This window comes from Musa acuminata, chromosome BXJ3-7 (assembly GCF_036884655.1).
Source record: "Musa acuminata AAA Group cultivar baxijiao chromosome BXJ3-7, Cavendish_Baxijiao_AAA, whole genome shotgun sequence".
NCBI classification, from domain to species: domain Eukaryota; kingdom Viridiplantae; phylum Streptophyta; class Magnoliopsida; order Zingiberales; family Musaceae; genus Musa; species Musa acuminata.
Window position 1 is genome coordinate 15,655,158 of NC_088355.1, and position 15,660 is coordinate 15,670,817.

Consider the following 15,660-nt stretch of genomic DNA (forward strand, 5'->3'; position numbering starts at 1 on the left):
TTTTGGGCTCCAAATTTGAATCCATTTGGGGCCTATAAATACCCCAGCTATTCTTGAATAGATAAGCAATAAATATTGAGTAAAACTATATAATTCTAAATTTGTAAACCTTAGAAAGTTGAGTTTCCTCCTCCCAAAGCATAAAGAGAGTTCTAAGGGAGGTGTAAGAGGGATACCTTGTAAAAGAGAGCTGTAAAAGGTTATCTCCTAAACCTGTGAAAAGAAAAAGAGGGGTGTAAAAGGGTAGTTAGTCTTCGCCCATTGAAAGAAGACCGTCAGTGGATGCTGATAGCCTCGACGGAAGAGGAATCGAGAGTGGATGTAGGTCACGACGACCGAACCACTATAAAATCTGGTTTGCATATCTGCTTTGCTATTTACATTTATTGCAAACTGTCATACTTCCTCTTTACTCTAACTGCACATCCTTACAAACATATTTCAAGTTATCTTTCTGAAATCAGTTTTATTAAACGAAAGATTTTATAAAGTTGATGTTTTTACTGCCGCACTAATTCACCCCCTCCCTCTTAATGTCGACTCTTTTCCTAACAGTTGCGATGAGTAGAGGTTTAGATATGAGATATCCGCTAGAGCCCCTATCTTATTGGATATTTAGTAAGTCCCTAAATTATTGGATCTTGTGGATAAGATCAAATTGCTAGTCATAGGTGTCCTGCAAGTCAATCACGTGAGTGATGGCACATGTGACTTGATACATAATCTTTTTGCTTATTATATTTTTGGCATTTTATCACTTTATATTAATTGTTTCATACACACACACACACACAATATATATATATATATATATATATATATATATATATATATATTGTGATGTCCTTAGATCAGTGCAATAGGAATCAGATCGTGATTTCCAGATCGTGATGAAATCATGATAATGAGACTGATTCGCCTTTAAACACATATCCTAAATAATCTCGATCATAGGCTACTCAACAAGGAAATCGAGATAACCGGATAGACTGGTGTGTTATATACTTGTCCATATGATGGATGCAGCTAGTCTCATAGCTGCTCATGTGGGGACACTAGGGATACTGTGCAAGTGCTCATTGGAGAATGAGTTAATTGATTGATCCGCTTACGAAATGCTAAATGGTTGATGATGCCTTATTGTTAGACAGTGATTCCATAATCCCAATGGTATATATGGTCCTTAGACTTGAGATACTAAGGATGTCATGTATGAGTACTCCACTCTTTGATACCGAACGTATAGGTCTAGAGGTTCCAAATCTAGCACAGTTGGTCATCGAGAGTGGTAGCCAATCTTATGATGACTATTGAGTGTTGATAGAGGATCATCCACTCTCAGTGTCATGAGAGGAATATCTCATGTGTTTTTGCTCGGACAAATCCCTAGCCAAAGTCATTCAGATTGAGAGAGATATAGTTCTCCGAGAGAATCTAATTAGAGCGAAACTTGAGTAGAAACCGTATGAGTCTGACAGCTTCATGCCTGGTAACTTTGGCCTTGTGCCTTTGTTATAAATTATTTATCTTGGTGCGGGTTAGGTTTTCCCGACTTACGCATCTCGGACATGTTGGCCTCGTGTCTCCGTTGTGGTGGATTTCTTTTTACATAGGTTGAGTTTTCTTGACTCGTGTCTTGGGCATATTAGCCTTGTGTCTTTGTAGTGGTAGATTCCTTTATGTCGATCGAGTTGTCCCAACCCATGCATCTCATATACGTTGGCTTTGTGCCTCTACTATGGTGAATTTCATTTTATGTAGGTCAGGTTTTCCCAACTCATGCATCTTGGGCACATTGGTCTTGTGCCTCCACCGTAGTATGTTTCTAATCCCCTCTCTACCTTGGTAAATTTCAAATCTTCCTACCATGGCAGGCTTCAAATTCTCCCTTAGCTATGGTGGATTTCAAGTCCCCTCTCCGTCGTGACGGATTTTAGATCTTTTCGTTGTTTCAGGCTTCAAACTCTTGCTCCGTCATGGCAAATTCAGAGCTTTCTGTCATGATGGACTTCAAATTCTCCTTCTGCTTTAACAAATTTCAAGTTCCCTCTACACTGTGATGGATTTTGGATCTTCCCGTCATGGCAAGCTTCAAATTCTCCCTCCGACATAGCAGATTTCAAGTCCCCTCTCTACCATGGTAGATTTTGGATCTTCCCACCATAACGGGCTTTAAATTCTCCTTTCGCCATGCAGATTTCGGGTCTTCCCTCTATCGTGATAGATTTTGGGTCCTCCCACCATGGCAGGCTTTGTTTAGGGGTGTCTCAATCAACGACTCCATCAACTTTGAATGTAGGAGGGACTTGGCAAAATTCCAAGGATTGATCAACAGTGCCTTAGGTCGAGTTTCTTTGGCAGGGAGACCGTCATCAAATAGCATTAGCGCGACTCTCTTGGGTTGCTTCTCAGCTTTTTGATATTGACCCTCATTGGGAATTTTATCACCATAAATTTGGTCATCATCGTTTTAGAGCAGAGCTCACCTCCAAACGTGACATGTAAGCTGTGTCAATCATGATCATCTTCACTCAAGCGTTAATCATCCTCACAAAGACCACTAAGGTATCATTGTGGTTTAGGTCAAGGTACTCTATCTCTTCTTCCTTAAAACTTATTTCTGAGTCATCCTTGGACCTCAGGTGCTTTTTGATGGTAGTCTGAGTGTAGGCTTTGCGACTCAAGGAGCTATCTCCTCTTGAGGCTGGTCCACCAATGATGACGTTGATTTATCTCCTCATCTCTCTACTAGCCCCTAAGGTCAGGGCGAAGGTTCCTGGTGCCTTCGGACGAATCTCCCAAGGTGTATTTGATGAATGAGTTTTTTCATTTTGCTCATTCAAATCATGACAATCCTTTGTATCATGGTCATAATTATGATAGAAGCGATAGTACTTAAATTTGTTCCTCCTCTCTAGTAGTGCCTTCATCAGTTGAGGGTCTTTTAAAAAGTCATTTTTCTTTTATTTGTAAAAAGACTTTAGTTCTAGTCATGTTCAAGGGAGTCGACTCAGATCTCGGGCGAGATAACTCAAGTCAATCATTTCTTCTTCACCTCATGTTCTTCGCTGGGTTGGTCTTTTTTTTTTTTTTTGTGGTAACCTTAGGGTCAGGATTGATAGTAGTCACTCTTGTCTTGACCTTTTGTGCATCTACTTATACTTACTAGAGATCATTACCTCCATGATAATATATTGGTTAGCCCTTTAGAGCACCTTGGGCATTGTCGCCGGTGGCTTCTCCACCAATAACCAGAAAAAGTGAGAGGGCTTGAGCCTCATTATGAAGGCCTATATTACAAGTGACGGATAAGCTCCTTACAACTCTCGGATCTCATTAGCAAATCGAGCAACAAAGTCGGAGAGTATTTCTTCCTCCCCTTACTGAGTCCAAGAAACATCGCCACTTATGGCCTCGGGTGCACATTCCCAAGGAAGTAGAGATTGAACTCCTTTGCGAGCTAGGCGAAGGAGCCGACCGAGGGGCTTCAAGCAAGTATACTATTCTCATGCCAGGTCTCTTAATATTATTAGAAAGACATGATACATCAAGGCGTCTGAGGTATCATATAATGACATCTGGGCATGGAAGATAATAGTGTGCTCTATCGGGTTGATATTGTCATCAAAGGCCTCCAATAACGAGAGCCAAAAGTTTAGTGGGATTGGCTCTTCCTTGATGTTCTAAGTGAATGGAGACCAACCCGAGGTGGAGTCGTTTGGCTTTTCCCCTCATGATTGATGAAACTTTCACTGCATCTCTTCTAGACATTAGTTTATTTGTCATAGTTGGAGGCTCAAGGAGTCATACATCAAATCCATTGATTAGGCCTCGGATTTGGGCGAAGCGAAAGTGGTGGTGTGCTAAATTCCATGGTCGAGGAGTGAGGTGCTCCCTCGACCAATGGTTCCCTAAGTCTTGGGCGATCTTGAGATGCCGACTTCGCATTGGGTGGGGGAATCTCGATGGGTGCTAAAGCCAATGGTGATTTTGGGTACTGATCACAACTGAAATGGTGATGCTACTTGTTAGACAAACTGAGGTAGGAGTAGGGTGATAGCCTGAATCATTTGTTAGTGTTTGCACCTATTGGGTGAGATTTAGAAATACCTTGATGGGAACAAGTAGGTGGTTTGAGGTCATCCCCACAGGCTTGGGTCATTGAACAAACATCAGTATCGCATTGATGTTTACACCGAGTGGATGCGTTTATATGAGGGAAGGACGAAAGCTGTCCCCCTTAAGTAAAAGTACTATGGGTTGGAGGTAGGGCATCATCGTTGGAGCATTTGTTAGAGGGATTGGCAGGTGGACGTTCATATGATATCAAACCCTTCCACCAGTGCTTAAATGTTAGAAGAAAATGTCATTGACATCATTATCAGCCTGACATGGTCTATACCCGTGTATGCAGGGATGTTTGAGGTGTTTTCGAGGTAGAAGTATTGCGCTCTTGAGGTGGAAGTATTATGCTCCTGATGTGGAAGTATTAAGCTCTCAGGATGGAACACCGTACTTCCAAAGTCAAAAGAGATTTTTTGACTTAATCCTTTCGACATTCAAGTTACTAATATGGAGTTCCCAAATATGAATTCAAGTAGTTTAAAAGAAGTCCCTTGTATTGAGTTTAAGATGTCGTTTTATATCTTAGAGAGAAAGGAGTTTGCTATTGTGTTCCTTGTAATGGATGAGAATAATATTTATGATTATTTTTTTTCTGATAAGAAAAAGCTTGTAATTATCTTTCTTATTATTATAATTAAGAAGAAAACATATAATGAGAATGATATAGAAGAACAAAAAAGACTTATCTCAACCGACAATCACCTGTCAAATTCCTTATAACTATATCATATCTGTTATTCTTTCGTCACTTCAACTAGTTTTTTCAATCATTTTTTATTATATTATAATATTTATCTTATAATACTGTTTATATATTTAATACTTCTTGATATAACATATATATATATATATATATATATATATTATATTCTTAAAAATTGTATTAAATTTGATATATTGTTTCAATCAAAGATGCAGAGACTTGGCTAGTAAACTCCAATTCTAATAACAATGCTCGCCAGAGTTGACCTGCTCCCTCGCACGGCCGTGTTAAGAGGACCAGTCAAAAGATGGTGGCGCCGGTCGCACCCGCGTCAGCCCTTTATTAGCTTCCGTTGACCTCCTCGACGCGCTTCCGGTGTCCCCGTACGGATTTTTTAGTTGCCCTCTTCCCCGATTTAGATGCTCATCAAGAAATCCTTTTTCCAAACCAACGGTTAGAATCAACCGATTACCATCAATCTTTATTCGACACTTTTAGCATAGTGAGCTCTGCGGGACCACGGGAACGTGGATCAACATATAATCCACCGGCTCTTGAATTTGCCGATCGGGATTTAGGTTTGTGCCTTCTCGTGATCGATTCGTTCCCCAGCCCACCACATTTGGCCGATCTTTTCTCCATCCTTCTTCACTCCGAAACGCATGGCCGCTCCTGGAGGCAATAAGATCAGGAACGCTAAATTGGTATTCTTTGTTATTGTTTTTGTGTTCAGCGGAATCTTTTGTACATCCTTCTTTTTTTTTCGGATTTTATGTTCCCGGAGTCAACAATCCTACGATCGCTTGTGTTATGGTGCTACTCTTTTCTTGATGGGATGAGGCTCTTTTCCTTGTTTTCTTAGGAGATTTTTATTTTCTTCTGAAAATTTAAAATTTGCGATTTAGGGTTAGAATCCTATGCGCATATTCGAAGGTTAGAGAGGTTGAACTTTCTCCTCTGGCATGCTAATTCTTGAATTTGGAAATTGATTTTTTTTTTTGGTTAGGATCAATGATTATGCAGGTCTTAAAATATTGTTCTTCTGTATCTGATCGTTATAGGATTTTCTAGGGGTTATTTAATTTCTGCCTCATATTACGGGTGGAAATTCAGATTTTTGCTAATTTCTGTTCATGAACATCCCTTGCTTAAGATTATCAATTTGTTCATTTCTTTCCTCTTCCTTTCATCATTTTGAATTCCTTGTGCTTCACAACTTTAATTTTTAACTATTAGAAATCAATGAGATCTCTAACTATGGATTTGTTTTGTTAAAAAAGGTTCTTCTTGGAGATGTTGGAACTGGAAAATCGAGTCTGGTCTTGCGTTTCGTGAAAGGCCAGTTTGTGGAATTCCAGGTTGGTGTGTAGTGGAATTCTGAGTTAGAAGATGATTATAATACTCTTGTATGGTGTCTTACTTTAGTGTTCTAATTCTGTAGGAATCAACCATAGGCGCAGCATTCTTCTCGCAGACGGTAGCTGTAAATGATGAGACAATCAAGTTTGAGATTTGGGACACTGCAGGGCAGGAGAGATATCATAGCTTGGCTCCCATGTACTATAGAGGGGCAGCAGCTGCTGTGATTGTCTATGACATGACGAATGCGGTTAGTAAACTCTGCTTGTGAATTTGTGAATGCAGTCAGGAATAATATCGCTGATCATGTCACTTATTGCATTTTCAGTGGATCTGGAAATTTAGGAATATTTAGTAATTTTGTACTGACGTCATTTTGATGCCTCTAACAATTGCTCCCTCATTATGAGAAGCGTTAAAAGCTTTTCAAGAGGATTATCAAATAGGATCACGACTAAGTAATCTCTTTTATAAATGCAAAAAGTAAGAAAGAAATAGTTCAAGCATGAACTGTAAAGGGTGTGTATTTATATAGATACTAGTGCCCCCATTTCCAATCTAGATAGGATTTTAAACTAGTTTAGACAACTATAGTTATTATATAAGAAATACAGAAAAGTAGCACTTAAATTCCATGCTACAGAACAACTACAGTTCTGTCCCGTCCACTCCTGTTTGGATGAAAGAATTTGTTTATATGATGCAGCCCAATGCATCTTCTTTTCCAGTAGAAGTAGCATTGATGTAATCTTCCCCCGATTGCCATTTGAATTCTCTTCCTATATGGTAAACTGCCCTTTAGACTTATTATTGTAGTCGAATGCCAATCTTTCCAACTCCATCATTGTTGTTGTACGGGTAGTCTGGGTCATGCACAAGCTGTAAGCATGCATTACCAAGTGCTACTTCATTATCTGAGACTTCAAATTGGGTCAGTTCAGATTGTATATATCTGGGTTGAACTGCTGTAAAAATCCAAATTGAGGTTGAACAAGATAGATCTCAGTTTGGTGTTAGTTTGAGTTGAGATCAAGATCAAGCCAAATTCCTTGTATCTCAAACCAGCTTGTCCCAAGTGGAGGACCAAGAGTGCATTTTCAGATATATCATTGAGAAGAGCTTTGTCAGCCTCCTTTTCCTCTTCACATGTTGAGGATGTCCATGTTTAGCCCTTTATAATTTGTGCATTGTTTGTGCTCTTATTAAACTATCTTTATGTCTTCCATAGGGTAAGACCTGCACAAGAAGTTACCTTTTGCTGCCTTCAATTTATAGCACTCATTAGAACTAAAATGGTTGATCTAAAATGAGTCAGGCTCTAATTTTGTCAAAATCATAGGGGCTGACTGTTTTTGGTAGAATTCAACTAACTGATAGATTGTTGGTCTATCATTGCAACTTTGGCCTTTTATGGGCTGAAGTATTTTAACTTTCTGTAGTTTTTTCCAAGGATCACCATTTCGGGTACCAGACCCGTTTCAATGATCCGTCGGACTGGTATATGCTAGTCGGTACCAGTGTACCATGTGTTGGTGCACCGGTATGTATCAGTGATTTGGAGAGAAAGAAAAAGAGGAAGAAGAGAAAGGGACGGTTGAGGAACAGAGGAGGAAGAAGGAGGTAGCAAGATAGAAGAAGAGGAAGGAGGAAGGAAGAAGAGGAGGAGAAGCAGCGGCAGCGGCCAATCGGTAGTGGCAGCGGCAGTGGCATTGAATGCGAGAAGAGGGTGATATTGCGGGCGGTACAACAATCCTTTTTTTTTTCTTTAATCTGATCTAGGTGATGTTGCAGCTCCAAACTGAAATTGGGCTAGTGTAGTCTTGTTCCAATTTCCATAAGTCCTTTTACAAAGTTAGTTATTGTTCCCTTCTTCTGCCTTCAGAGTCAACTCCAATTTTTAGATATGTGGTTTTAGTCATTGAGTCATACACAAAACAGAATTATTTTAATAATTGGGCTCCTCCACATTGGACAGATTTGACCTGTAATAGAGTTGAACTTCTGTATATTGTATAAACCAAAGTTAAGGATGAAAAAGGCCAATTTCTGGCTGGACTTGACCAGATATTGGCTTCTGTGGTCTAGGCTTGTGTTGGATTCAAGATTAAGTCAAATTTTCTCAGTACAATGTCATCTAATATAACACTCTGTTTGGAAATTTTGTTGAGGAAATGGAAGCATGCTTTCATAATTGAATCACCAGAAAATGCAAGAGTGACTTCAATGAATGTCATCCTCATTTTCTTTGCTTGGTGGGTGATTTTCCTCTCAAATTTTTTCTTCTTTATTAGTGCTCTTTTTAATAACTTTCTCTGACATAGCAAGTCAAATAAAATTTTGTTGTAAAAAATCTTTCTCATCATCCATTCCCTTTGAGTTCAAGAAACTAGGGTAACCTATTGGTCATGGAGCAGTGGAGTCTATTTGAAGTTTGAAATTATGAAGTGGTTGGTATTGATGCTAGTTCGTATCCAATTGTAGAAGTCTTCACATGTGAATTTATCATGCGTAACACATCATTGATGTTTCGTGATTTGGTTAATTTAGGAAGAAACAGTTCATTTATGAGACCATAAGAAAAGAAATATTTTTTGATAATGGAAAGGTTGTAATTTGCATTTGTAAAACATTTCTAGCCTCGCTACATGGCTATTCTTTAAATTCCTTGAATGCTTATGTTGGGTTTATTCTGACTTTCCATGAATTCTCATCTAAGGGTACCATTATTTATCCTCCAGGCCTCATTCACTCGTGCAAAGAAATGGGTTCAAGAACTACAAGCCCAAGGTAGGACCTAGAAGTCCTGGTTGAGATATATTTTTTTTAAGTTTCTCATTCAATATCGTCCATGTTCTCAGGTCTGATTTTCTTTTTCTTAGCATCTTACCCTAAAGGTGTTGAACTTTTTTATTCTCAGTGCTATCTTCCCTTTTTTATGATAAATATCATACTTGTATTCCAAAAATCATCTGCTTCAGAATATGAATAAGCCTGCATATGTGCATTATCTTGCACATTTATTTGTATGACCATGTGAATAGGTGGGTATCCAGCTTAGTGGCTATCAACTTAATCTCCCATTAAAAAATTTAGCTTTCTTGCAAGTTCTCTCATTCACTTTGAGGACTTAGATTCTGGATATTTGACCTCCCTGAAATATAAGGCATCTCATGACTAGTTGCTGGAACTTTCATAGTTTACAGGCCCTATACTTGTGATCTTTCTTAGTGCAGTAAATGTGAAATACAAAGGGTCCAGTTATTTGTTACTTTCATCTATAGTTGTTAATTTATGCTGTTTTTCTGGAATGCTCAGGTAGTCCAAACACTATAATGGCTCTTGCTGGGAACAAAGCTGACCTGGTAGAGGCTCGACAGGTTTCTGTTGAGGCAAGTATACTCATATCATGTTTTCTGATTTTTATCATTATCGGATTTATCACATCCACTACTACTTTATCTCAACTCTAAAGTGGACCTTGTGGCACTTAAGGAAATATGCTAATTTTTAGAATGAAATGATGTAGTTAGATGAGCTAATCTGACAGGTTTCATGTTAACACCTAGTTTACTAGTTTTTTTTCTCACATCTGATGGATAGTTTCAGTGGATTCACAAGCTCTCATTTTGGAATATTAGGGTTGGCCAAGATGCAGTAAAATTGGACTTATTATATTTCCATGCTCAGCTTTGTCGTCTCTAGATGTTTTTGGTACTTGCTCTCGTCTTCACTGGAATTGTAATTTGGATTTTCTTGGATCACTTAAATATATTAATTGCTTAAACACATGCAAAACTTGGCTCCAATACTATGAAGTTAAAAATTTTCCAATTGCTAATCGAAAATGTCATGCTAATTAATACTTGTACAGAATGTTCAAACTAATCTGTAAGCCAAACCTCTTTTCTTAAGCTCAAATGATGATGATTGTTGTGCACTCAACTCTTGATGCATATTAATTTTTTGACCTTCTCTTTGTATGATGTACGAAGGCAAAATACGGCAGCTTGAACAAACGATGTTTCTTTACCAGGCTTGAGTAGGTTATCAGATCTGACTGTAATAATTAATATTCAATTAAAATTTTGGTTATATCCATGGAGGAAAATTTTCCTTGTATATGTATGGCAAAGAGGGCTTCATGTTGCCTTAGATAAAACATGAAAGGAGAAAAAGATGTCACAAACAGAAGGATGGGATATTAGGCACCAAGTATTTCCTTAAATGTATATATGCACTTATAGATTTTCTTTCCTAAACCTCATTCTGTGAAGTGGTCAATTAGCTGTTCTCATGGTTTACATGTCAATATTTAGCTGAATAAACCATTTATATATGTTTCTGCCATTTCATTCCTCTTTAGTTGAATTGTCCATTAATATCCATTTGACTGAATATTTTAGCAGTTCCACATGTAATTTGAGCATAAAAATTATGATCTGTTCATCAAGCCCGACTATAAAGATCCTTTGCCTCTTAGAGCTCAATTTGTTGTTTTCATATTTGAAGAAAGATCATTTGGATGTGGGACTTCATGTCACCATAGGCAGTACATGTTTCTTATCACCTGTTAAATACCATTTTCACGAATGTACACTCGGTTTTGTTAAGTAGACAGACTAGTCTGACTACTTTGAATTAAAATTGCACTTCTACCCCATGTATTTACCTTGCAATTCTGCTTTAAGAGTACATTTTTTATGATGCAGGAAGCCCAAACCTACGCTCAGGAGAATGGTCTTTTCTTCATGGAAACTTCTGCTAAAACTGCAATTAATGTTAATGACATCTTCTATGAAATTGGTAAATCACTTTCAAACTTGGATAATTTATTGAAACAGCATAATGATCTCTAAAATATTTACAATATTACTTTATTGACATTGGTTTCTTGTTATTGTACCTATCTTTTGTGATTTACTGCACTTGGATTTAGTGTTTTACCGAATGCATTTTTTGGCTTGTGAAGTTGATGTTTTCATCTAAATTCTCTTATTTTCTCAAAAGCACATGACTGGACTACTGGAAGATGATCTAATTATGCTTTGCTGTCACATTCGAACTCCATTTTCTTTAGAGTAATGTGCTTAATAATGAACAGTTTCTAGAAATATTTTGTGGATGGTTGGATGTTACATCACCAGGAATTATCCTTTACCTTTTGATGACTTTGATTACATTATTGACAAGTCTTCTATCTGCTGTAAGGGTTTAAAAACATTAACTAATGCATGTATGGTTTTTGTTTCAGCCAAAAGACTAACCAGAGTGCAGCCAGTACAGAACCCTCAAGGAATGGCTTTGGCTGATAAACCAGACCAGAGAATAGTGAATACTTCTTCTTGCTGCTCTTAGTTAAAGACATTGCTGCCATATAACAGCCAACCGGTGCTCATCTATCTGATTAATAGAAAACGAATTGGCAACTTGTGTTCTGCAAATCCTGTTCTTACTGTAAATGTGTAGGTTGGAATTCTGCAATTAAGAGATCAGCCACGTTTTGCATGAATGCTCTTGTTTGAACTCACTGTGTGGCTTTATTGTGGGACAACTGCTGTGTTCTATATAGCTTCATGTTTTATGAGATTCTGCATTAATCCATCGAAAGATTCAGGTTAACCACATGAAGAAAAACCTTGTATGTTTTAATTATCATGTATCATCTCCCATATAAGATGGTAGATGAAAAAAGCGGATAATTCATGAAATATGGCACGTACGTATTCTTAATGTTTCATAATCTAGAATTCTATTCCATGAAATCCTTCGACGACTAAAAAGTTGAAATCCAATTTGAGGTAGACCTCATTTATCCTCTTAGCATCACAACCAAGAAGGCCAACAAACACGCTCTTATCATAGTGTTGTCACACCACAAACGTTTTTTACAAGCTTTTAGACGTTGCACAACCACATGTATTCATTTAACTTTGGGCAATATCAGTACAAGCACATAGCTACGTGTCACTCAGTTCATGTTATGCGTTAGATATGAATAGGTCCTCATGAGGCTTCAACCTGTCAATAATCTTGCTGTAATTAGTATGAAACAACGATTGCACATATCATAACAGTACTAATTTTCATAGCACTATGATGGTGTCTAAAATCATATCAAGTGAAGCGAAAACAAATTGTAAATGCAAACATCTTCCTTGACTCGAGTAATTACATGAGAAAATTCAAGTGTTAACGATTACAAATTACTTTCCTATTCATAAGAATGTTGTGCAAACACAACTCTGTAAAACATTTGTGTTAGGTGACTAGATCGGTTGCAAACTGGCAGATACAAGATTAGACAGACATCTAAAACATTTTATTATAGAGCCCTTGCATAGTCTTATTATTTGTTACATTACCTCATAATTCCAGATTTAGCAAGTGTTAATGTGAAACACACATCAATCAGAATAAGAGCACATGCAGATGCTCAGTCATGACGTAAATGCTAACATTATATGATCACTTAAATGAGTTTGGTCGGACATAACCTTATCATAAGCTATCATTTACACATAAGCACCGAAAATAAGTGAATAGGTACCATGATAATGTTATAGTCTCACTCCTATCTCAAATCCATTATAATTGTTCTTGCAACATCAATGATATAATAGCACAACCAGAAAACCATCACAAATATATACAATTGGTTTAAACAACAAACAATGAGTTGTAGTACACATATAATGGAATTTATCAGCTAAGAAGCCTCACCTGAATCCCATCAACAATTGGATCACATATCAAACATATTAATAGAATACGAATAGAATAACTTACTTTATGAATTTTGTGAGGAATCTATCTATAGTTTTACTTTCAGTAGAAGTTCCTATGTGTAAATTGATTGATTTATATCATTGGAATTTGTCTCAAAATTTTGTTGGTTAATGGTTTTGCCCCCCCTGATATTACTAAGTCTCTAGATCTCCCTCCATAGATTCCCATAAATCCTAGAAGTCTTTAAGGATGTCTTATCATCCACAGGCTAAAAAGATAACTGATGGTAGTAATCCAAATCCTCAAGAATAATTTTCCAAACTAGCTGAAGATGAACTACGACAATGACCATTTTTTTTCACAAGCTGAGTTTGTTTTGAACTGTCTCTGAATTATTTTACAAGTAGAGGCTAGTTAGCATCAAGTAGCAATGTTAACATGGCCAAGTCCACAAGCCAGAAGAAAAGGAAGATAAGCTTGGGCATCTAAAGTCCACTCAGAAAACAAAAAAGATAAAAAAGGCAAAATGGATCAGTGGTTGCATATATAACACAATTTGCAATCCGGTTCATGCATAATCAATTTTCTTTACCATTAGAAGAATGGATTTGGTTTCTTTACCGAAACTAAACGCACTCTACTTTCTGAGTAAATTCACCCTTGTTATGACCAAATTGAAACTACTAGCCCAATAACTTGCATGGCATCGCACATAACAACATTGCTAAAAGTTTCACAACACAATATTATACTCCTACTTGCAGAGTACAGCATACAAAATGTTCTCCGATGCACTCTTGGTTTAAGCACATATCAACAGCATCAATCCACTTTAGACAATGTACCTAATCTGATGGGGAGCAGTGCCGAGATAACTTGGAGTCCCGAATAATTCACCAAAAGTTGAATTGCATGAAAAACTTCAATCGAAATCTGGATACAACAACCATATTCCAGTCTGGTGAAGAGGCAATCTGAACAGAAAATGAAGAGGGAGCTTCATAAATTTCAAGAACAAGAAAAAAATCATCCAGTGTTGTAAAACAAGAAAGAGGAACTGAATAATACTCTTTCAAGCATGGATAACACTAGGCAAAAGTACAACATTTTCAGAGTGTTTTCACAAGCATTACCATAAATTTCAATCACACATCATGAAGACAACCAATGGCATATTGGTATAGATTCTTTTCTACGATATGCTATCATTTTGCTATCAATCTTAACTGTAGACCACAAGTAAAGGGAATAACAGTACCTCAAAAGCCAAATGATGCTCAGAGCCTCTGCAAGCCAACACCAGCAGATCCTCCACCATCTTCAAAGTAGAGGAATCTTCTAACATCTGCCACCAACTCCTCTTCCTTGCTGGCATCAAACATCTCCATCCCGTGAAGCCCTTCCGACTCCATCCTCGCCACCACACTCACCCCTCTCCTCTCCAACATCCCCGCGAATTCCCTCTGTCTATCATACAGCGGATCTCCAATGTGGCCCCTCACCAGGCACCGCGGCAAGTTCCCGACCGCCGCCAGAAGCTTCGCCTCGTTCGCCATCGGGTTGCAGTACTCGTGGTCCCTGTTCGCGCCCTCCGGCAGTGCCAGCTCCCACATCAGGTCGTTCGCCACCAAAGGTATGATCTTGTCCTCCTTCGCCCTCTCCTCCGACTCCGTCCGCTCCACTCCCCCGAAGTAGGGCTGGTCCAACACCAACCCCGCTATCTTTACCGGATGCAAGCTGTCCGTCAATGCCGCCGCACGGACGGCGGCGTAGAAGGCGATGTTGCCACCGGCGCTGGTGCCCATGAGGAAGCAACGGGAGAAGTCAGCGCAATAGCGGAAGGGGAGGTCGCCCCGGCCATCCGCGGCTTGGTAGCGGAGCCAGAGGAAGGCGTCGAGGGCATCGTCGTAGGAGGCAGGGAGGCGGTGCTCGGGGGCCAAGCGGTAGTCGACGGAAAGTACAATGGCAGGGAGGGAGGCAGCCAGGCGAGCGCAGGCAGCGTGGATGGGTCCGGAGGCGGCACGGAAGAGGATGAATCCGCCGCCGTGGAAGTAAAGGATGAGGGGGAGCTTGGGAGCAGGAGGTGGTTGGCGGGGGAGGAAGAGGCGGAAGGTGGTGCCGCGGGCGGGATTGAGAGGGAGGTCCTTACAGAGGACTGCGGGATCGGAGGGGGGCAAGAGAGGGATGAGATCGGATCGAGTGAGGGAGCCGTCGGGATTGAGGGAGACCCTGAGCAGCTTGTAGGGATCCATGGTGCAGCAGCCGGAGCGTGGTTCGGATGCAATCCACCTCTTCTGGGTAGCCTGCGATGGCACGAGGCAAGTGACAAGATTTAAAGAAGCAGAAATAATTAGTCGTATTAAATTAGATGTTATAAATCTGTATGTATTATATTATACTATATTATTATTATTATTATTATTATTATTATTATTATTATTATTATTATTATTATTATTATTATTATTATTATATATATATATATATATATATATATAGGTTCATAGCTTCATTTTGTAGCATAAGCATTTTAAGTAAGTTGATTTAAGATGGCAATCAAGGTGACCTACCGCCAGACCCTACCATCACCTCCTCCGATCCACCCCCACGTTTATTTTTATTTCATTTACCACTTACCTCACTGTCTATTTCGAGAGCATTCATATTTACATCGATCGAGTTTAATTGGAGAGAATATTTTCTTTATTATTTTCGGACATTGATATAGACATACGTGTTGAGCCTTT

General features: G+C 38.8%; 2 protein-coding genes across 4 annotated transcripts; one reads left to right on the forward strand and one right to left on the reverse strand.

The window, feature by feature from the left end:
- The first annotated feature begins 5,376 nt into the window (after positions 1-5,376).
- Positions 5,377-11,696, forward strand: LOC103991976 (ras-related protein Rab5A). Its single transcript, XM_065158121.1, has 7 exons — positions 5,377-5,532; positions 6,109-6,186; positions 6,270-6,437; positions 8,926-8,974; positions 9,503-9,580; positions 10,901-10,990; positions 11,439-11,696. Exons 1-7 carry the CDS (start codon positions 5,491-5,493, stop codon positions 11,540-11,542), a joined length of 609 nt encoding a protein of 202 aa, XP_065014193.1. The 5' UTR covers positions 5,377-5,490; the 3' UTR covers positions 11,543-11,696.
- Positions 11,697-12,064: 368 nt separating this feature from the next.
- Positions 12,065-15,235, reverse strand: LOC135643841 (probable carboxylesterase 8). Of its 3 annotated transcripts, XR_010498359.1 has the most exons (3): positions 14,172-15,234; positions 13,759-13,887; positions 12,065-12,205 (listed from the first exon to the last, which is right to left on the reverse strand). XR_010498359.1 is itself a non-coding variant. In XM_065161208.1 (2 exons), exon 1 carries the CDS (start codon positions 15,163-15,165, stop codon positions 14,191-14,193), a length of 975 nt encoding a protein of 324 aa, XP_065017280.1. In that variant the 5' UTR covers positions 15,166-15,235; the 3' UTR covers positions 12,078-12,205; positions 14,172-14,190. The 3 variants fall into 3 exon arrangements, 2 of the variants coding, with proteins under 2 accessions (XP_065017280.1, XP_065017279.1); XM_065161208.1 differs by lacking the exon at positions 13,759-13,887 and having other exon boundaries at positions 12,078-12,205; positions 14,172-15,235; XM_065161207.1 differs by lacking the exon at positions 12,065-12,205 and having other exon boundaries at positions 13,588-13,887.
- Between the last annotated feature and the right edge of the window lie 425 nt (positions 15,236-15,660).